The sequence below is a fragment of the Artibeus jamaicensis genome, unplaced genomic scaffold (assembly GCF_021234435.1).
Source record: "Artibeus jamaicensis isolate MK-2021 breed Jamaican fruit bat unplaced genomic scaffold, CSHL_Jam_final contig_233, whole genome shotgun sequence".
Classification (NCBI taxonomy): Eukaryota; Metazoa; Chordata; class Mammalia; order Chiroptera; family Phyllostomidae; genus Artibeus; species Artibeus jamaicensis.
The window spans coordinates 41,683,399-41,705,623 of NW_026521486.1; the positions used below are offsets into that span (position 1 = coordinate 41,683,399).

The 22,225-nt window shown below is 36.1% G+C and overlaps 1 protein-coding gene across 1 annotated transcript in view; it reads left to right on the top strand.

Annotated features, from left to right (window-relative positions):
- Positions 1-22,225, top strand: part of LRRK2 (leucine rich repeat kinase 2) — a 130,826-nt gene that overhangs the window by 105,438 nt on the left and 3,163 nt on the right. The window contains exons 42-49 of the mRNA XM_053661728.1: positions 3,833-4,003; positions 8,101-8,201; positions 11,494-11,688; positions 13,332-13,525; positions 14,739-14,811; positions 15,585-15,769; positions 19,060-19,212; positions 20,914-21,126. Of these exons, the coding sequence (XP_053517703.1) occupies positions 3,833-4,003; positions 8,101-8,201; positions 11,494-11,688; positions 13,332-13,525; positions 14,739-14,811; positions 15,585-15,769; positions 19,060-19,212; positions 20,914-21,126 (1,285 nt within the window). The remainder of the gene's footprint in view (positions 1-3,832; positions 4,004-8,100; positions 8,202-11,493; positions 11,689-13,331; positions 13,526-14,738; positions 14,812-15,584; positions 15,770-19,059; positions 19,213-20,913; positions 21,127-22,225) is intronic.

A 22,225-nucleotide genomic window follows, 5' to 3' on the forward strand; every position in this document is an offset into this window, starting at 1 on the left:
TATGTTTCTGTACATCATATGATATATAATAAGACCTGGCTCACAAATTTCTCCTATTTTTGATCAATGAATGCTTTCTTAATATACTCATAACATTGGTTAAACCAAGACTGTCTGAAAAATTGTTTCTAAAAATAGTTTTTAGAAAAGGAATAATATTTTCTCAATTATTTTAACAATTGTTATGATAATTCTCCAAGGAAAAATTATCCTTATTTTTATTTATTTATTCCTTCATTTGCCAATAATTTATTGAAAGTTAACCAAATGCCAACTGGTGCTATTACTTAATAGCTGTTAGGTATTCATCAAGATTCATTTTCTGGGGCTCAGTTTTCATTTCTGTAGATTGTGATGAGGAAAATAATGCATATCTCATGGTGTTGTCTAAAGGTAAAATGAAATAATCCATATCAATAGCACAGAACAAGGATCGGCATATTGCAATGGCCTCAAGCATGTTAACAATTCCTCTTGTGGTGAATTTGGAAAGGTGCATGAATAAATGTACATTTTACCCTCCAGAGGCATACATTCTGCCAGGAAAATTAAGGCTGGAAGCAAATAAACATAGAGCACCATGTCAGCTGCAGTAGGAGATCTAGTTTGAAGGGTAGTGGTAGTCCCAAGGATCAAAGGATACTAAGCTGTAAGTCGACAGGACCTCCTTCATGGAGAAGGTGATCCTGGAATTAAATCTTAGAAATAAGCTGGAGGCTTGAAAAAGAAAAGGAAAAAAAGCATGGCAGGAGTCATTCCAGGCAAAAGGTAATAAAGTATAAAATGACTTGTCTTATTCAGATAACTGCAGGAAATTGGGTATGGGTTAAGTGATTGATGGAAGATGAAGGGTTATTTAGTTAAGTGTTTTCAGTTTTGACTATACATTAGGTAACATGCAGAGCTTTAGAAAACACATCCACTGGGGCTCTGTCCTTCACTGTTGTGTTTTGTCAGGTGTGGAGCAGGAGCTCTGATTCTGGCCTCATGGTAGAAGTTCATGAGAGTAAACGTGAGTCGAATTTAGACTTATATTCAAATTTAGAAAAGCAATGCCAGTTGTTTTGCATTGATCTGTCTTAGTGGTGCACATTCTAGGCACGATAGTGGATTCTGAGGTTACTGAGATAGATGTGCCTTAGTGAACTCTTGGCAGTCTGGAATATATTAATCATGGGTTATAGAGTCAGTCTGCCTGGGTTTGAATCCTTGGTTTGCCATTCACTAGCTGAGACTGGAGAAAGTACCTAACTTCTCTTCTGGGTTTATGCATAGGACTTAGCAATAGTGTTTGCCTTTGGGGGATTGTTGTGGAAATTAATTGAGAAATTCATACAGTGTTTAGCATACCACCCGGCAGTCCTAGACTCTGCTTTGTGTTCTCAACTCCGTGGGTAGAGGGTGGGGATGGTTCTGTTTGTATCTCCCTTCCCTGTACTGGGGACTGTTTCGGGGGCACTCAGAGGACTTACCTTGTTTGTTTGCTCTCTCTCAAGGTCACTGTCCTGTGCTCCTGATGTCCAGTGTTTCATATATTTTGTGTGATTTGTTTCATGGTTTTATACAGGATGATCAATCGAGTCCAATGTTACTCCATCTCAGCTAGAAGTGGAGTGACATGTTTCAGTCAACGACAGCAAAGTACATGTGGGATTTCAGTTTGCGTTTCACATCTCCAGTCTCCAAGGCCATCGGTGCCAAACAGGGTGTCTGTACAGTGTGTCGCTGTGCCGCACAAGCACCACAGATCATTTCAGTGTTAGATCATAGGTCTCGGGGCCATACTGGCCCTTTGTAAAGATGCAGGGCGTGTACCTAGTTCTAGGCTTTCCCAAGAGCAGGTAATGTTAAAAGTGTTTGTTTCCATCCCAAATTAAATTCAGCGGCGAATACATTGAATCGATGAAAGTGCACTCTCTCTGTTACTACTATAGTAACAAGTATAGTTAAATATAAGGTAAAAATTTTACAAAAACTCACAACTGCTGTTCTAGGGAAGTTCTCAGTGATAAGGATACGCATATTAGGGGTCTATTTTAGAACTGTCTTAATTACTCACATAATTCTTTAGCTTCTGGATTGAGAATGATATTATGGCTACATAGGAAAATGTTTTTATTCTAAGGAAATATTATCTTTAAGGCTGAATGATATATTGTACCTGAAACCTAAGATAGTATATAAAATGTTATATATAATGTATATAATTTTACATGGCATGTAATAAAGATATATATGTGCTTATGTTATATATAACATGTGTATCTGCATATGTTCTTGTGTACACTCATGCACATTCACAGGCACCCAGAGATAGCAAAAGAGAAACAGAGGGGGAGACAAATGTGGAGAAGTGGTAACAGTATGTGTTTATTTGTATGTGTAGAAAGAGAAGGGTAGTGAACACATGTGGCACATGTTAACTAGAGAATGTTACTGGTGAGTATAGTAGGGACCATCAGGCTTAATTTCGACACCCCCATCCTTTGACTCCCCCTGACCTTCCAGCCTGGCAAAGGACCACTGAACTTCAGGCTGGTAAGCTCTCTGTCAAATAGAACTCTTTCCAAATTTAATCATTCAGTCATTGAAGGCCATGAATTATACTTTGTTATGTTGTTCTGGCTGTATATTTAAACTCTATAACAATGATGTATGTTCATTGTAGAAAATTTGGAAGTATTAAAAGAAAATAAAAGCAGACTATATTTTTAGTACATGGAAATTCTCATTGTTACATTTGGATGTATTTCTTTGTTGTATTTCATTATACATATTCTATCAACTTTTTATTTTGAAAATGTTTAAGCCCACAGAAAAATTGAGAGAATAGTACAATATGTGCTCATACACCCTTGTCATAGATTCATCAGTAAACTTTTGCTGTACTGTTCTCCCTCTCACTTTCTGTGTATGCGAATACGAGTTCTGAAATTAAGTACATCATACTATGTCATCCCTGAACACATTGGCGCATGTTTCTTAGAATGAGGATATTTGTTTACATAATCTCAATACCATTATCACAGCAAAGAAAATTAATTTAGTTGATTTTTGTTACATATTTATAGACTTTGTTTACTCTGAATTATATGCTACGTTGTTTTTTCACTTCCATTGTAGCATGGCATCTTAAAATGATTTTTAAGTTGTTGTATGGTATACACTTTAATTAAACTTCTTTTATGGTTGGAATTCTTTGGATTGTTGATATTTTTACTATTATGAATACTGTTAAAATTACTTTTTTTCTGAAGAATTTAAAAGCAATTTGTCTCTATTGTGGAGTGAAAGATTATATTTTCCTTTAAGAGAATCTAAGACTTGGACTATCACATGAGAAAGAAGGATTTTATTTGTTTTAGCCATGGTTTCCCATTTATTTTTCTATTGGGTAGAAGGAGCAAGGTAACAAGTTCCCAAACTAAGGAAAGCATTGGAATTTTAGCCAAGTTGAGGTCATTTGAAGACTAGGAAAGCCGACCCTTCCTCTGTTTGAAACACTTCCCTGGGAATAGTTGTTATTAGGAATGAGAATAAAATGTGACAGGGTTTTTTTCCAATTATGTTTCATTTCTTTATTTTTTAACATTACTTAATAATATATTATTGAAGTTTTGCTCTTATTATTCTTCAAGATCGACCTTGGGACGAAATGTCTTGGGACAGGGCTGTTAATTGCTTGATCAAGGTGTCTCCTCATAGAGATGACATGTCCTAGTTTAGAATTCATCTCTCAGACTCTTCATTAGCATATATGTCTAACTACATACCTCTTAGGTATATGAGCTCTGGTTGTAGCATAGTTGTTAATATATCTGTTTACTTGCAGGGTTTCGTGCACCTGAAGTTGCTAGAGGAAATGTAATTTATAACCAACAGGCTGATGTTTATTCATTTGGCTTACTACTGTATGACATTTTCACCTCTGGAGGTAGAATAGCAGAGGGGTTGAAGTTTCCAAATGAGTTTGATGAATTGGCAATACAAGGAAAATTACCAGGTAAGTTTTATTTATCTACAGTAGATATTAAAAATACCAGTAGCTTCATTTTTAAGTTATTTAATTGTAGCTGTATGCTTAATTTATTTCATGGATGATAATTTTTTGTTTAGTGCATGAATATAGTTAAATACTGTGATGCATAAATAAAAATCACACAAGGAAGGTAGCAGTTTTAGGTTTTTAAAAAATCCCAAATTAATATTGTTGTATTTGGTATATATTAAGAAGAATACTCAGAAAAGGATACTGCTATTAAAACTTCAGGTTTAGTGCCTTCTTGTTCTCATAAAAAGTTGCTGTGTGCCATTTGCCTGGAGTATTTTCATTTTCTTGGAGTGAAATAATTTATATGCAGGAATGGAAGATTGACTTTTTATGACAATAATTTTTAGTAGTAAGTATTTATTAGAATTAATGAATATGTAATGAGTTCAAATCTCATGTTGAATGGTTGTTCATGCTTTGAAGAAATTCTAGGACATTTGTCATTCATTCCTTGAGTATTATTTCAGTTCCCAGGACAAAGCAGTCTTTTAAATATATTTAGTTGTTTCTCATATTTTCTGCTTTTCCTTTCATTTAAGAAATATTTTCAGGTGTACGATATGTACACACATAGGTATATAGCTTTAACTATCTCCTTTTGGGGGACTTTAAAGATTCCCAGCAGGAGAAAATTTATAATCACTTGAATAAACTTCAGATACAATCTGGGTCATGTCCTTTACTTACCAGCTAGCTTCCCAGTGAAATCGTTTAGATTTCCATTTTACCTCAACAAGAAGAGTGGTATTTCTCTTACAAATAAAGGAACATACACAAACTGACTGGAGATATGAAGGTTAATATTCAAATGGCGACATTTATTGAAGAAGATCCAAGAAATACTGTACATAGGATAAAGACACCTCAACTCCCTTCAAAGCAGGCACCTTGGGACCTCACACAGTTCTCCCAATCACCATCAGCTGCCCCACAGTACTTTCCTGAATCTCATCAACCGGTCTGAAGTCTTTTGCCCTTCAAGGGTGGTTTTAGTTTTGGAAAAAGCTGGAAATCACAAATCTGGGCTTTAGGGGGCTGAGTTACCTGGGCGATTGGATGTTTCACCAAAAAAACTGCAGGAGACATGATGCATGAGTGGGCACATTGTCCTGATGAAGCTGCCAATCATCAGTTCCCATAGCTGTGGCCTTCCACATCATTTGAATACTTTCCAAGGAGGCATGTTCAACCTTAAGACAAGATTCAATGCAGATTTTTCTGAGGAAATTCCATACTGTTTTCCACAATGGCTGCACCAGTCTGCATTCCCACCAACAGTGTATTAGGGTTCCCTTTTCTCCACATCCTCTCCAACCCTTGTTATTTGTTGATTTGTTTATGATGGCCATTCTGACAGGTATAAGGTGGTATCTCATTGTGGTTTTCATTTGCATCTCTCTGATGGCTAGTGAAGCTGAGCATCTTTTCATATGTCTCTGGGCCCTCTGTATGTCCCCCTTGGAGACATATCTGTTCAAGTCTTTTGCCCGTTTTTTATTGCATTGTGTGTCTTCCCGGAGTGAATTTGTATGAGTTCTTTATATATTTTGGAGATCAAACCCTTGTCCAAGGTATCATTGGCAAATATTTTCCCATATAGTTGGTTCTCTTTTCATTTTAATGCTGTTTTATTCAGCAATACAGAAGCTTTTTAATTTGATGAGGTCCCATTTGTTTATTCTTTCCTTTATGTTCATTGTTCTAGGGTACATATTGGTGAAAATATTGCTGCATGGAGTGTCTGAGATTTGCCTACTGATGACTTTTCCTCTAGGACTTTTATAGTGTCATGACTTATATTTAAGTCTTTCATCCACCTTGAATTTATTTTTGTGCATGGTATAGTTGGTGATCGAGTTTTACTTTTTTACAAGTAGCTCTCCAGTTCTCCCAACACCATTTGTTGAAGAGGCTATTTTTACTCCATTTTATGCTTCCCCCTCCCTTTGTCAAATATTAATTGACCATAGAGACTTGGGTTTATTTCTGGGCTCTCTGTTCTGTTCCATTGGTCTATGTGTCTGTTTGTATGGCAATCCCAGGCTGTTTTGACTACAGCAGCCTTGTAATACAGTGTGATATCAAGTATTGTGATCCCTCCTACTTTGTTCTTATTTCTAAAAATTGCTGCAGCTATTCAGAGTCATTCATGGTTCCGTATAAATTTTTGAAATGTGTGTTCTATATCTGTGAAGTATGTCATTGGTACTTCATTAGGGATTACACTGAATTTATAAATTGCTTTGGGTAGTATAGATATTTTGATGATGTTAATTCTTCCAGTCCATGAGGATGGTACATGGTCCATTTGTTTGTGTCTTCCTTAATTTCTTTCTTGAGTGTTATGTAGTTTTCTGAGTCTTTTATATCCTTGGTTAGGTTTATTCCTAGGTAGTTTATTTTTCTTGTTGCTTTATCAAATGGGACTTTTTCCCTGATTTCCATTTCTGATATTTCATTGTTGGTGTACAAAAATGCCTTTGATTTCTGAATATCAACTAAAAATGGAACTGCCTTTTGACCCAGCAATTCCACTGCTGGGATTATGTCCTACAAACCCTGAAACACCAATCCAAAAGAACCTGTGCACCCCAATGTTCACAGCAGCACAATTTACAATAGCCAAGTGCTGGGAGCAACCTAAGTGCCCATCAGTAAATTAATGGATCAAAAAACTATGGTACATTTACACAATGGAATACTATGCAGCAGAAAGGAAAAGGAGCTCCTACCCTTTGCTACAGCATGGATGGAACTGGAGATCATTATGCTAAGTGAAATAAGCCAGGCAGTGAGGGACAAATACCATGTGATCTCACCTTTAAGTGAAACCTAACCAATAAAACAAACAAGCAAGCAAAATATAACCAGAGAAATTGAAATTAAGAACAACCTGACAGTAACCAGAGGGGAGGTGGGAAGGGGTAAGGGGAGTATGGGGGGAATGGTTTTCAAGAACAATGGTAAAGAACACATGCACAAAACCAAGTGGGGGTAGAAGAAGGGGAAGGAAGTGAGGATGGTGGGGGTGTGGTTGGGGGAGTGGTAGGGGGTAAGTGCAGACAACTGTATTTGAACAACAATAAAATAATTTTAAAAAAAAGAAAATATGTAGCCCTTGCTGCTGTGGCTTAGTGGATTGAGTGCTGACCTATGAATCAAAGGGTTGCTGGTTTGATTCCTAGTCAGGGCACATATGCCTGGGTTGCGAGCCAGGTCACTGGTAGCAGGTGCATAAGAGGCAACTACATATTGATATTTCTGTCCCTCTTTCTCCCTCCCTACCCTTTGCTCTAAAAATAAATAAATAAGTTATTTTTAAAAATTTGATACAGATTCATTGCTTTACTCAGTTATTTTGAATGTGATGGCCACATAACGCACATCCTCACTTACCAACATCTACCACCCCTACTGACTAGTACAGTGAAGTCATCATTGTTCACACATGTACATTTGGTCTACTCTCCTTGGCTGCCTGGTTACATCAATGTTGTAAAAGCCATTCTGGTTATATTAACAATGGTTGTACTTTTTCCAGACAGACTGTATGCATCTTCAATCAATCATTCATCTAGCAAATAATTATTATTTAATTAGCTATGCACTGTATTGAGTGCCAAGAAATATAGTGATGTTCCTGCTGTCGTAGATTCTAGCAGAGTAAGGAGACATTAGATGAACAACTAATAGTATGATGAAAGCTATGAAGACATATAGAAAAACATGACTTTTCCATGTTAGTAGAAGCTCTTCTAGGGAATGAATTCAAGAATGAGTAGTAATGGCTGGATATTTTTGGACAGACCTTGTATTATTTTATTCAATTGGTATTAATGTCTTTTCTTCCATAAAATTTTAAATCTTCTTAAATGTATCAAGTAGAGATAATGCTAAAAAATTAGCTTTTTTGATAAGTAGATTCATAATTAATGTAGGGTTATAGAGATCAGTGTTATGTAATATCTTGGTCTTTTATGAACATAAAGAGGAAATAAAATAATTGTTCTGATTTTTGTAATGTTCTAGCATGTTTCTGAATGTTTTAGATCCCATTAAAGAATATGGATGTGCCCCATGGCCTATGGTGGAGAAGTTAATTGAAAGGTGTTTAAAAGAAAATCCTCAAGAAAGACCTACTTCTGCACAGGTATTATTATAGACAAATTTATCAATATTTTGTACAGAATGGCAAGTGCGTATGTATACGCACATGTGTATAAACATCTTCACATGTAAGTGTAAATAAACATAGGCACAGTTCAGAACAGTTCTGAAGCAAACTCCTAATCCTCCTCCATCACGGATGCACACTAAGAGAACATTACCACCATCCCAGAAACCGCCGTATGCCTCTTCCTGGTTGCGTCACTTCCCATTCCTTGTTGATGTAGCTACTTTCCTGGCTTTGGTGGTAATCCTTGCTTTTCTTTTCTTTATAATTTTGCCATTCAGTTTAGTGTCTTGTATTTATAGTTTATTTAAAATGGAATCGTATCATTGTAATTTTCTGAGGTTTTTCAGTTGTTCCCCTAACATTACTGGGCAGGCTTCATTCACATTGTTGAACACAGCTGTTAGTTATTTTCAGTGCCATCGCATCCCACTGTTTGAGCACACAGCAGTGTATTCTCTCATGATCATGTCCTTGGGTGTTGGTATTGTTTGCAGTTTTTTGGTGCTATTAAACACTGCAGATTGTGTGAGAATTGCCTTCTTATATGCACCCAGGAACTGAACTGCAGAATCATAGGATATGTGAGTATCCACACTGTTTTCTGAAGAAGTTTAACAGCTTACCACTTTCATCACTATGTTATAGTAGCTATTTCTCTAGGTCTTTTCTCTAAATTTTCATACTCTCTGACTTTTTATTTTTTCCCCAAATAAGCTCCATCATGTGTGTATTAATTTACATTTTTTCTAATTACTAATAAGTATGAGCATCTCTTGATATATTGTTTGGTCATATATATTTCCTTTTCTTGGAAATGCCTATTGCTCATTTTTCTAGATTATTTGCATTCAAATGAAAGAAGATAAAGAGATTCTACATGTAGTGTATACAAATTCTTTGTTGATTATATGTGTTGCAAATTTCTTTTCCCAATTTTGGATTTATCTTTTGGTTTCCTGTTGGGTGCCTTTTGATGAGTAGAATTTCTTAATTTTAATATACAGTAATTTAACAATTTTTCATGGTTATTACTTTTGGGTCCTGGTCCTATTGCAAGAAATCTTTGTTTCCAGAGTCACAAAAATATTTACCTATTGTTTCTTAAAAAACTTACAAATTTTGCTTCTGATGTTTAAGTTCTTAATCCACCTGGGATTCACAGTTTTACTGGATTCAATTTCTTTTCTTTCTTATGCATAACCAATTCTTGCAGCTTCACCAATGAAATAGTTACTTCATCTCTTACCATTGAATTATTTCCACATTCACTCTGTAATTTGTCAAAGACGCATGCACATATTGACGTACACATTCTCTTCCATTAGTCAATTTACCTATTCTTCCTTCAGTGCTATCCTGTTTTAATTCCTGTAGCCTTATAATAGTCTTCTTTCCCTACTTCATTTTCTCCTTGAGGAATGCTTTTGCTATTTTTGTGTTTAATTTTTTAATTTTAAAATAACTTTTTCAACTTTTATACAAAACCTGGTGCTTGGGGTTGGATTTGCATTGAGTCTGTGGACAGTTTGAGGAGGATTATAACCTTACAATATGAAGTGTTTCTTGAATGTAGGTTATCTTTCTATTTAGGTCTCCTTAAGTTGCTTTCAATAAAGTTTTATAATTCTGTATACAGATCATAGACATTTCTTTTTCTGATTTTGTGCTCAAAATTGCTTTAAACTCAATTCTAGGCTTGAGATTTTTTTCCCACCCAGATGACAGAAATAAAGGTCTACAGATCTTCTTGACAGCATGCCTATTAATAACTATTTCTTAAGGTTCTTTTACCCACTTCCTCTGTGTGAAGTTCCAAGACAACTTTCCTTTTATCAGCAAAAGGGGGAACGTGGGGTGGCTTTATTTCTGGTTTTCCCTTACTCTGAGTATGCAGTTCTTTCAGGTCCCAGCTGTATGGGAAGCAGGACCTTTATTAGATTCTATATCGAGTGGACCCTAGACTGAATTTTTTCCTCCAGCCTCACAAGGTATCCAGAACCACCCATCAATTTTGCCTTCAGTAGACAAATGCCTTCAGGGCAAGTGTGGCTTTAGCGTTCCTCAGATCTCCCTATTTTGTGTGTTTCTATGAATTTGGCCTCATAATTCCTTCTGGCTTCGTCGGATCTTAAATGTTTTTAAGAGATTTAAAAAGTAACTTCTTACGCTCTTTAAGTTGTTTTTAGCGGGGAGTTTTCCCAATAACCTTTTCTAGCATATTATTGGAAAAAAGAACTTACACATGTTTTATACTGAAACAGATTTTAATAGATCAAAATAAGAGCTGTCTTTATGTTGTGGACTCTTGATTTTGTATAATAATTCACTGAAAAATTTTTGCTCAACTTTTAATTTCCTACTCAAAAATAGATGAATACAAATATACTCACTTTGTCAAACATTATATCATCATTTTGGCTATGGACTTTACTTGTTTTTTAAATTCAGTTACCACTGGTCTTAATCACACAGGCTTTATCACGTGAAATTTTCATAGCTTAATTATTGTTTTACCTTTTTCTCTCTTTTATTTTTAATTATACTTTACCAGTACTTTATATATTGTATAACAACCTTGAATTTTGTTTCAGATAGATGACATTATTTTAATAAAACATTGACATTTCATCTTTAAAATACAGTGCATACTAAGCAAGATGGGTAAACTCATCACCTTTGTCAGATGTGGGGCAGTGAGGTCATAAAAAGCTTGCTCCTTCCTGTTCCCTGACTCCTGGTTCTGTTTTTTGTTTTTACGGGAGCTCTACACGCTTCCTCTAGTTCTTTAGTGCTCCAAAGAAAAACATAGAAACAGAATCTAGAGGTGATTTGTGTATCTTGTTACCAAAGATCAAAAGTTATTTTCTCTTCAGCTGGTGGAAGATCTCTTGCATCGCTGGCCCGAGTGTTCACCTTCATTGTGATGTGTCTCTGTCCTACAAAATCAAGTGACCTGCCCATTGTCTGCCATTGGCTCTTTTCAGATGTTCCTTTCTTTTCTGGTTATAAAACATGCCATATGTACCAAAAGAGTGTGTGTCATACACGGGCCAAATTAAGTGTTACTTTAATGTAATTTTATTTGTCGTTTTGGATTATGAATCCAGTTGCTGTTGGTGGGTCGCAGTGCAGGTGACAGGTTCGGGTTTTTCCTGATAGGGCTGGACCGTTTAGTTCTACCTGCCACACAAGCATCTGATTTTTCAAGAGGGCTTGTGTTAACGTGACGTGTGCTGTTTTGCTACTTTTAAACTTTCTCTCTCAGGTCTTTGACATTTTGAATTCAGCTGATTTACTCTGCCTAATGAGACATATCGCCATCCATAAAAACTTCACTGTGGAGTGCATGGTCGCTACGAGTCATCCCAGCAGGACCGCGAGTGTCTGGCTGGGCTGCGGGAACGCGGACAGAGGACAGCTCTCCTTTCTTGACTTAACCACCAAAAGACTCACTTCTGAGGTAAATTCAAGCACTCTTTAAATTCGACACACTACAGAAAACTTGTTTTTGTGGGTTATTATTACTTAAAATTTTATTTTTCAATTACAGTTTACATTTAACAGTATTTAATATTAATTTTAGGTGTACTGCATAGTGGTTAGACAATTTTAAAGGGTATACTAGTTAAAAAGTTATGCAGGTGGAGATTAAGTAAGAGCTCATTTAGACGCATTATTAAATTGGCTTTCTGTTAGAACAAGAGTATTCATATGAAGTTACATAGTATGTGTTTTGTTTTGAAATTGCAGTATATGTGTATCTTAGGTCAGAGTCTCCAGAAACAGAGACTAAGATAGAATATCTGTGCAAGTGATTTAAGTCTGAAGCTAGACGTCCTCAGAAACTACACTTTTGCTAAGCTTTCGCCCCTCTTCCTTCTGGCTTCCTGTACTTCCTAAAAAGTTTTCCTTAAATCATTTCTCAGTCAGGTGCAGACTTCCTCAGAAGTCTACCTTCAGACTTCCTCAGAGAAGTTCTGTGAGCTCCATGAGAACTTCCTCAGAGTTCAGTGAAAAACTCTGGAGTGTGAATAGCAGCCTAGATTTATCCCTTCACTAGGCAAGGGGGCCAGTCTTTTGTTCTCACACTTCAGCTGGTCCTTAGCTGCAGTCTGCCCAAGGAGAGGGTTACGTGACCTCCCAGCTATTCTGGGTGAGCCAGCTCCCACTAGCTGAGGTCAGTTCTGTTGTGAAGGGTGCAACTCTGAGCTGTTATTAGTAGCCAACACTCAGAGCAGCTGGGGGTGGATGCATCTGACTGACAGAGGAGCTCTGGGTGTAACTTCTGCAAGAAGGATTAATAAATTGTATCAGCAAATGTAACACAAGTTTCTACATTTTAAAAATTGCCTAATATTTTGACTGTTGCCTTGAAATACATGTTGTGCCAAAACATGATTCTTAAGGTTGAAAATCCTCTCACATTATTTTGGTAGAGTGTGAAATGATAATTGGAAATAACTTTTAATTTATATTGAATTTATTGGGGCAACATTGCTAAATAAAATTGTGTACTGAATTGTATACAATTGTATACCGAATTCACTTATCAGTTCTAGTAGTTTTTTGGTGGATTCTTTACGGTTCTCTATATACAGTCTCATGCCATCAGCAAATAATGATACTTTTACTGCTTTCTTTTCAATTTGGATGCTTTTTATTTATTCTTCTTGTCTGATTGCTGTGGCTAGGACTTTCAGTACTATGTTGCATAGAGTGGCAAAAGTGAACATCCCTGTCTGGTCCCAATCTTAAGGGAAACACTTGTAGTTTTGCCCATTGAGTACAATGTTGGCTACGGGTTTGTCAAATGGCTTTGAGGTACGTTTCTTTAATTTCCACTTTGCTGTGAGTTATTTTTTATCATAAATGGGTGTTGGATTTTTAACTTTTAATTTTTAAATTTAGTTTCAGATGCATTCTAGATAGGCAAAACATTTGCCAGTTAACTAATTTATTGTTGAAAATGAAATAAAAAATGTATTTTTTTGAAATCAAAGTGATAAGAGAGGTAAGTATGTGGATAAGAGAATATTTTTATTTTATATAACTTTAGTCAACCTAGAAACGCTTTATATAGGGTGTGTTTTCTTTTCTTTACAGGAAGTTACTGATAGTAGAATACTGTGCCTCGCCTTGGTGCATCTACCCATTGAAAAGGAAAGCTGGATTGTGTCTGGGACACAGTCCGGCGTGCTGCTCGTCATTAACACTGAAGATGGAAATAAGAGGCACACCCTCGAAAGGATGACTGATTCCATTACTTGCTTGTATTGCAGTTCCTTTTCCAGGCTGAGGTAGAGTGGTGAATTTGACCATTCGGGCAAACTACGTACCTTTGGATGACTCAATTTTGTGCAAATAGTCATAGCATCATAATGGCTGCTCATTTTTAAGATTTTTTCATTGTTAAAAGGAATTGGGGGAAGCCACAGAGATATTTATTTTTCCGTACACAGATCAAACGGGGGCATTTATAAAATAGGTCCTTCATTTCTGTAGGCCCAGCAGCCTTGCACCACAGCTGTGGCGCTGTTTCTCTACCAGCCCTCACGTCTGTCTACTCACCTTTGCAGGACCTGCTCAGAGATGACTTCCCTTTCATTCTTTCTTTGAGTACATAGATACCAATAACTTATCATGGTCCAGTCTAAAACATTATCAGTTAACCAACCACTAAATTGAAACAAAAGTCCAATAAATGGATTCATAAATTTTTAATAGGTGGAAACATGTAATCACTATCAGTTGCAAGGATCTTATCTCAAAGGAAATTATCTAAATGGCATAATTTCAGGTTGGTTGTTGTAATGTTTGGGGCAGGATGATTTCCAGGAGCCATTAAGATGATTGCACCCCCAAAATTCTTCTGGGTTAAGTTAATACTGGAAAAATAAATATTGGAAAAATGTGAAACACAAGATTTTGGCAGCTGAAATTTAAAGTTTGAAGTTGAAATTGTTTAGATATTGTCAAAGAAAAATTTCATGAGAGGGCGTTCAATAGGCAAAGGTGACTTTATTCAAGACTATTGCAGTAAAGGAGAAAGAATTGGCTCAACTCTGCTGAAATAAAGGCTGGAGAGTATTTAAGCACTGGAGTGAGTTATGGAAAAGTACTGGAAGGCTTAGTGGGTGAGCGGAAGTTGTCAGTGTGAATAGACCATCTGTGTTTGCAAACTGGTGCTTGCTGACCAGGCTCCTGCCCTCCCACAGAGACCGGAAGATGTGGCCTTCTTTCTCAAACTTCTGAGGTGGGCTCTCAGATTCTTGAGAAAGACATAGTTGGTCTACAAAACTGGCAAGAGGCTAGAAGAAGATTTACATTTCAAATGGGCCGAGAAAGAGTTTACCAACAATTTTAAGTTTTCTAAAGTAAATGGTGAAAAGGATCATAGGCCTTTTCCTCAGGAAGAAACCTGTCTAAAGATTTAGCCAGGCTGAGGTGTGAAGTCCACCTTGGTCAAGACAAACATTCTTTTTGTTACAATGTTGACATTTTTCGTTTTAGCAAGCAAAAGAATTTTCTTTTGGTGGGAACTGCTGATGGCAACTTAGCAATTTTTGAAGATAAAACTGTTAAGGTAAATGTTGAATGCATTCTACATCAAAATTTACATCTTTGCTTTCTGCATGTGCATCCCCAGGCCCCTTCTAAGTGGTCATAAGCTTCCTGACAGCGTGGATCGTAAATTCTGCTTTTTGTCTTTTTATTGCTTCATCGAGTCTTGTACCCTATAGATCCTCTTGCTGACTGAGTGTATGTTTTGTATGCATGAACTAAGAATAAAATGATAAATGAAATCTGATCTATACTCTTAGGAATATGTAAATAATTCTGTTTTTATATAAGCAAAGTCAATAATTACTTATAAGTATATTGTGGAAAAACAAAAGGAAACTGAAGTTTTAAATCTGGTTTGCAACCAAGTTTTTCTTTATCTTTGGAGACATTGTTCAACTTCCTGTTATCTAGATTCTCATTTATTATTAAAGGACTATTCCTCTCTCCATCTATTCATTTGTGAGTTCAACATCCTACCCATTCATATACTCCCTTGGTACCAAGAAGCGGATTATCTCATGAGAGACAGAGAGATAGAGTAAAATGTATAGGTTATTTCCAGTGTCATTTTTGCATGGAGAAGTGAAGAGATTGTTATAGGATAACATTTTGAACACTGCTTGAATTGAATCCTGTTTTTGTAAATCCCTTGAAAAAGTGTATCTGGAATTTTTATTTTAATACCTCTAACTATATATGATGGGGAAGCAGTTTTTAGAAAGCTTAAATTTTACAGTGTTTCCTTTTGCAGAGACTCAATTAACTGAATGTGTTTTCTCTTTTTTGGCAAAGTGTAAAGGAGCTGCTCCTTTGAAGATACTCACTATAGGAAATGTTAGCACTCCTCTCATGTGTTTGAGTGAATCAGTGAATTCTAGTGAAAGAAACATCATGTGGGGAGGATGTGGCACAAAACTGTTCTCGCTTTCTGATGATTTCTCCATTCAGAAGCTCATCGAAACCAGGACGAATCAGCTGTAAGTGCAATTCCTGTGTTATGAAAATACTTTACCATTTTACTCGTATCTATTCTTTATAATCATGTCAATAATGCTGCTCATAATCCCAAATGGAAACCTTTTAAAATACATAATTTATTTTTTTATTATAAAATTAAACATTTATTATAGAAAACTTAGAAAAATCTAGAGAGCAGAGGGGCATTATAAAATCACCCAGCCTAATCATAATTGGGATAAAATATAAAAAATCTATGGTGACCTTAGGCGTATTTATCAGTGTAAATTTGTAACAATTTTGTTATCCCTGTATCACATCAAATACAGAATTTGAAGGATAATATCTTTATGTGTGGATTGCACAGCTGTATTTTGGATAATGCCCATTAAGTACTGATTGTAGGAAACATGGGCCTCAGGAATGAAGTCCTCTCTGGATTGGATGGTTACACAGATGTGTGTCTTCTACAGCAAAATTTGTTATTCCATTATTGAGCAAGAATAAAATAAAATGTAAGCTCTGTCCCAAACAGTTTCAATTTAAAAGTTGTAGTTTAACCAAATCATTGCAGTTGGTTCTTAGTTATACCATTTCTCAGTGAGAAGACATGGAGAGTGAGTGGTAGATAAGAGCATAAATCATAGTTCATATATTGACTTTGCCATGTGGTGGTTATGTGAACTTGGGCAAAAACTTCTCAAATCTCCAGTCCTCTCTTACCTGAGGACTGTACTATATGCTATGTCAAAGGCATGTTTGGACAACTAAACAGGAAAATTAATATTTAATATAAGAAGTTTAATATAATGCCCAGCACTTGGTAAGCTCTCAATCAGTGTTAGCTAATTAGTATGATTAGCCTTGAGTTACAAATCAAGGAGTATCCTAATTACTCAATATCCATCTAGTTTCCCAAGATGGAAGCTTGAGAATAACCCTTAATCCCTTTGTCCTTCAGTCTCTTTATCCACCAGAGTGTCCTCCTCATAGACTCTCGAATCCTTGTACTTCTCACTGTTCCCACTGCAGCCACCACGGGCTGGCTGGCAGCCACCACTGACTGCCCTGCTAACAACAGCATCTTTCTAACCACTTCTCAACATGGCAGAGGGAGGGACACTTTTAAAATGTAAATCAATCTGATGTCACTCTCCTGCTTAAAATCCTTTAGTGGCATCCCATTGTTCTTTACGTGAAGTTCAAATTCTTGAAAATGCTCTGCTGGGCCTTTTTTGATTTAGTGCTTGTGTACCTTTCTCAATTTATATTTTGTAGCCTCCTTGCTCAATGTGCTTTAAGCTAAGCTGATTTTACCTCAGTTCTTGAAGACAACTGCTCCCTTTTACCCCCAGTCTTTGCATGAGGTCTTTTCTCTGCCTGGGTGACTGCTACGCCTCCTGCCTATTTTCATCCAATTGTCCCTTCTTCTGAGTGACTGTCTCTAGCCCACCTATGCAGATTAGGTGCCTTGGATTTGTCCTTCCATTGCATCTATTATTTCCCTTCACAATAGCTATCATGCATTCTGATAAATGTATTTTTCAAATTGTTTTCTTGATGTTAGACCTAATGGTTCTCTCATGGTTGAACCTAATGGTTGGCTGCACATTAGAAACAAGTAGATAGCTGAAAATGATCTCGTGCCTAAAACTCTCCTCAAACCAATTAAGTCACATGAATTAAGCCCAAGAAGGGTCCCAGGCTTCAGTCCCCCCCCCCCCCCGCAACTTCTCAGGTGATTCTAAAGCGTAGTTGGGTTTCAGATGGCATGGCTACCTACTACAGGTGCTTGTGGATGAGGATACTTGTTTTCTGTCTTGTTCACAAATTTGCTTCCTAGCATGTGGCCAATATTTGGATGAACTTTTGTTGTTCTACAATTTCCTCTTTTAAGTCATGTAACCTTGAGCAGGTTATTGAGCATTTGTAAACTTTCCGTAATTATAAACATTGAGATTCATAATATGAGATTTTTCTATTGAGGATGAAATGAGATAACACACAAATATTTGATGAAGCCTAAAACTCTGGACAATATTTGTACTACTTTGAACGGTTTTCTGTTAAATGTAGAAAACCCCCAGGAAGGAACCACCTTAAATGTAGTGGCTCTCTGACTGCACGTCACAGCTTCGTGTCTCCTGCCAGAACAGAAAAGATGGAGAAAACATCTTCCTACCCTAGGATATACTAGAGGTTGTTTCACCCTGTGACATTTTCATGTCATCTATCTAATTGGACTGCAGTTTTAACCATTGTTACCTTTTTCTAGTTGATTCTTCTTCTGTTAGTTCACTGTTCATCCATTCCATCCACACTTTGTCCATCCGCTGAACAAACTCCCTGCTTTGTTAAACAGGCAGTTTCTAGATACATACTCATATACCCATCTGCTTTCTATGTGTGCAAGATAAATACTTATCTATGAGGATTCAACTGGATTATAGGTATATAGCAAAGACATGTCCTTGTACTTCAGCAGTTACATTTTAGTTACATTAGTGGTGGGAACACACTAATCAGTACAATTTTATATTTAATGAGATCTGTAGTAATATAGCTACACTAGTCAGGGAAAGGGAATGATCAGTCTGTTTTGACAGGTCAGGGAAGAATTTCATAGGAGTTGACATTCAAGTTAAGCCTCAGACTGACTAGCAGTTTGCCAATGCAGATGGGGCCTGTGGTAGCCAATCTGTTTGCAAAATATGTGAAATGCCAGACGTCCTAGGTTGAAATATTGGTATTTAAAAATACTTATCATTTGCCTTTATTTTTAAGGGGGAGGAATGTGTGGATTTTTTCTTTCCTCAGAACTTGACTGGTTTGCATTGATGAAAAGAAAATATTTGAGGACATTGCTACTAAAATTTATTTTAACATCTTAAGTTTTATAATTCTAGGTATAGATAGTGAACAATTTCCCAAATATTCTTGGCAATAAGTATTTTACTTGCAACATTGTAGGGTTATAGATATGATGATATTTCTTTTGGAAATTAAGATGTTTTGCACATGTGGGCAGCATAACATTCTATAAAGAACAAGATAAAACTGAAATTAAAATTTAAACCAGAAATAAACAGTAGTCATGATCTTTTATTATCAAGTAAAAAATGTAAGTGAAGTACCGAAGTAAGTTACCTATTCAGTTTTGATTAGAAAAGAACACGAAATAATTGCCAATACTCTAGCTTCCTTTTCAAAATGGTGTTCACCTTTTACACGCAGTAAAACTAATACAGGGTTTCACTGCACGTTAAATGGAAGAAGAATGAATGGTAGTGACACTCTCTTTCCGTCCTAGGTTTCCCTCTGCAGCTTTCAGTGATTCCAACATCATAGCTGTGGTGGTAGACACAGCTGTCTACATCGCGAAGAAAAATAGCCCGTTCGTGGAAGTGTGGGATAAGAAGACTGATAAACTGTGTGAACTGATAGACTGTGTGCACTTTTTAAAGTAAATCCATCGTTTATTTTTTTCTAAATTTTATTTTCTTGTGGGAAGTATACAATATAAGATCTACTATCTTAAAATTTTCGGTGTAAAAGGTATTATTGGAGACTCCAGATCCAAGCCATAGATGCTTTATTTTATGCCTGTAAGAGCTGTCTTTATACTTCAAATTTCATAGATGGGGGAAAGATGACTTATTTTTCTTCCTTTCTACCTCTAATAGAAAGTGAACAGAAAAAAAGACAAACCCAGAAACAAAATTGGTCATGCTTTTCAGCATCCTCTCTTGGTGTCCAGCAAATTTCATTTTAGAAAGATAATAAAAAAAGAACATAATATTTATGACTTATTCAAGACATTACAAAGAATATTCTCCAATGAAAAAAATAGTACCTTTTTAATAGCGACCATACTGTACTTGTTGCTGGCTGTACATCTAGCAGTGTTACTGTATTTGTATTACTAATTATAATTCAACTGTGGGTCCAAAAATACGGTGTTCCAATGGTAAAAGTTCACAAAACAATGTAAAAAATGGAGGAGAAATTTACCACACCAAGCAATGCATTAACTAAGGGGAAGGACCACACTGCAGCCTGAGAGCCCAGGCCTTAGCCTGATACCATGGGTGGGTCAGAGCATATCTCTGACTTGACCTTGAGCACATCCTTTGTGTGCTGCTGCTCAGACACAGGACTCTTGCCAACCTTGTTGGCTAGCTGTTTGTTATTTCATTTTGTTTTTACTGTATACATTGCTTGTACTCTGGAGAACATTTAAATTATATGATATACATAAAAGGAGACTTCAAAGTTTACTTTCCTAGAGTCTTCTTACAGTTTTCTCTGCACGGTGAGGCATTTATGCACAGGAGGGCTGACAGTTCGGCCTGCTAAAGGGACCCTTACTACCTGGTGTTCTGAAATTATTCGGATTCTTTTGTTTCTGATACCTCATTTTTGTGATGACCTATTTGTTAGCTCATGGAAAATATTAGTGGTTTGTATTGATATTTTTTGCATGTAAGTTATAATTTTATTTTCCTTTGAAGTTTTTATACTTCATGGGAAACTTTGGAAACTAATGGTTTTCCTTTATTTGGGGAAACTTTATTCTCTTTTTCACTGGAATTTTGTTTTTAACTATCGTATTCATTTTATTGGTTTTGGTTTTCTTGATGTTAAAGGGGTAGTGTGTTATGTTTGATAATTTATGCTTCAAGTAGAGAAATGTGGCCCTTTGGCATTCTGTATAAAGCAAAAGTAGTTTTGTACAATTTTAATGATATATGATGTCCTCTTGCATGTACTCATAATTTAAGATATTATATATATATATGCTGTGGCCGGTGTGGCCCAGTTGGTTGGGGCACCATCCTGTAAAACAAAAGGTCACAGGTTTGATTCCCAGTCAGGGCATTTGCCTACATTGTAGGTTCAGTCCCCAGTCAGGTTGGACAAGCAATCAATGTTTCTCTCTTATATCCATGTTTCTCTCCCTCTCTCTCTTTTTCTTTCCCTCTCTTCCCTTGTCTCTCTCAAAAAAAATTAATAAGCATATTCTCATGTGAAGATAAAAAGATTGAAAAATAAAATATTATACTTGTGTATGCATATGTACATGTGTATATATATATGGTCATACATCTGTTTTTCACTTAATTGTTGAAAAAATCATTAATGCATGCTTTCCTTATGGTTTTAGGGAGGACGTGGTAAAAGCAAACAAAGAATCTAAACACAGCATGTATTATTCTGGGAGAGTGAAAACTCTCTGCCTCCAGAAGAACACGGCTCTCTGGATCGGGACTGGAGGAGGCTCAGTGTTGCTCCTGGATTTGTCCACTCGCCGGCTGTTACGTACGATCCACAACTACTATGATTCCGTCAGAGTCATGATGACAGCGCAGTTAGGCAAGTTTCTTTCCGCTAGATTTTTCTTCTTCTCTGAGACAGTAAAATATGTAAATGTTATTTTGATGTAAGTTTTCTCCTCACTTTCCAATGTCATTGGAAATGTCTTAGAAGTTCACATAATGAAGTATATAGGACTGGGATAAATTTTGAGTAGGGTCATCAAAAAAATGGAGAGATGGGCTGGGTGGGGAGTAAATGCAGACAACTGTAATTGAACAACAATAAAGTATATTTTTTTAAAGGAGTAAAAAAATGGAGAGAGTAAGTGTTGTGTGTCCCATAAGAGAAGCAGATTATTGCAAGAGCACACAAATGCGGGTTTTATTGCTTTTTTCTTCATAAGGTAAAAATGGAGAATGTATAATATTGAGCATTTTTACTTTTTGACCAAAGAAATTAAAGCTAATCCTTTTTTAAAATATAGTTGATGCTTCCCACCCTTGTTAAAGAATTCTATTTGGTTTTTCACTCTAAGAAGACAAATTTATATTCTTGGAACAAAATGTGCTGAAATCCACAATCCATGATGTTTTACTCAAGTGTTTATCTTTCCATGCTCCTACTTATCTATTTATATATGGTGAGATCATGATAGTACATGAAATGTATTTTCTACATAGATAATCACATTTCATTGTCTACTTTTAACTAATTATTTTGCTTAAAATAATAATATTAGTATGCATACAAAGTTGATCACAGAACTAACATTATGGGATTAAGTTCTGCAAAAGTGGAATTTATGTAGCTTTAACAAATAAGTAATAAAATGTTTGATAGGATGAAGAAAACAGCAAATTCTTTTATAATAATATATTAAGGAGGGACAAGTGTTTCTCGCCACCCTGCCCTATTTTCCATACATGGATATCAGTTGCCCAGAAAGAGTTAGAATTAGATGCTTGTGCTGACAGGTAACTGTCAGGATGCACGTCCACATAAGCAGAGTAGGTGGTCTGCAGTGATTTGTCTCTCTAGTCTTATTCTACCAAGGTTACTATATTCTCTAAGTTAGTTTATGTGTCCTTTGGGAACCACGAGGTTATCATTACTGACATTATAGTGGGATTTAATAGGTTTAGTTGATTTTTTTAAAATAA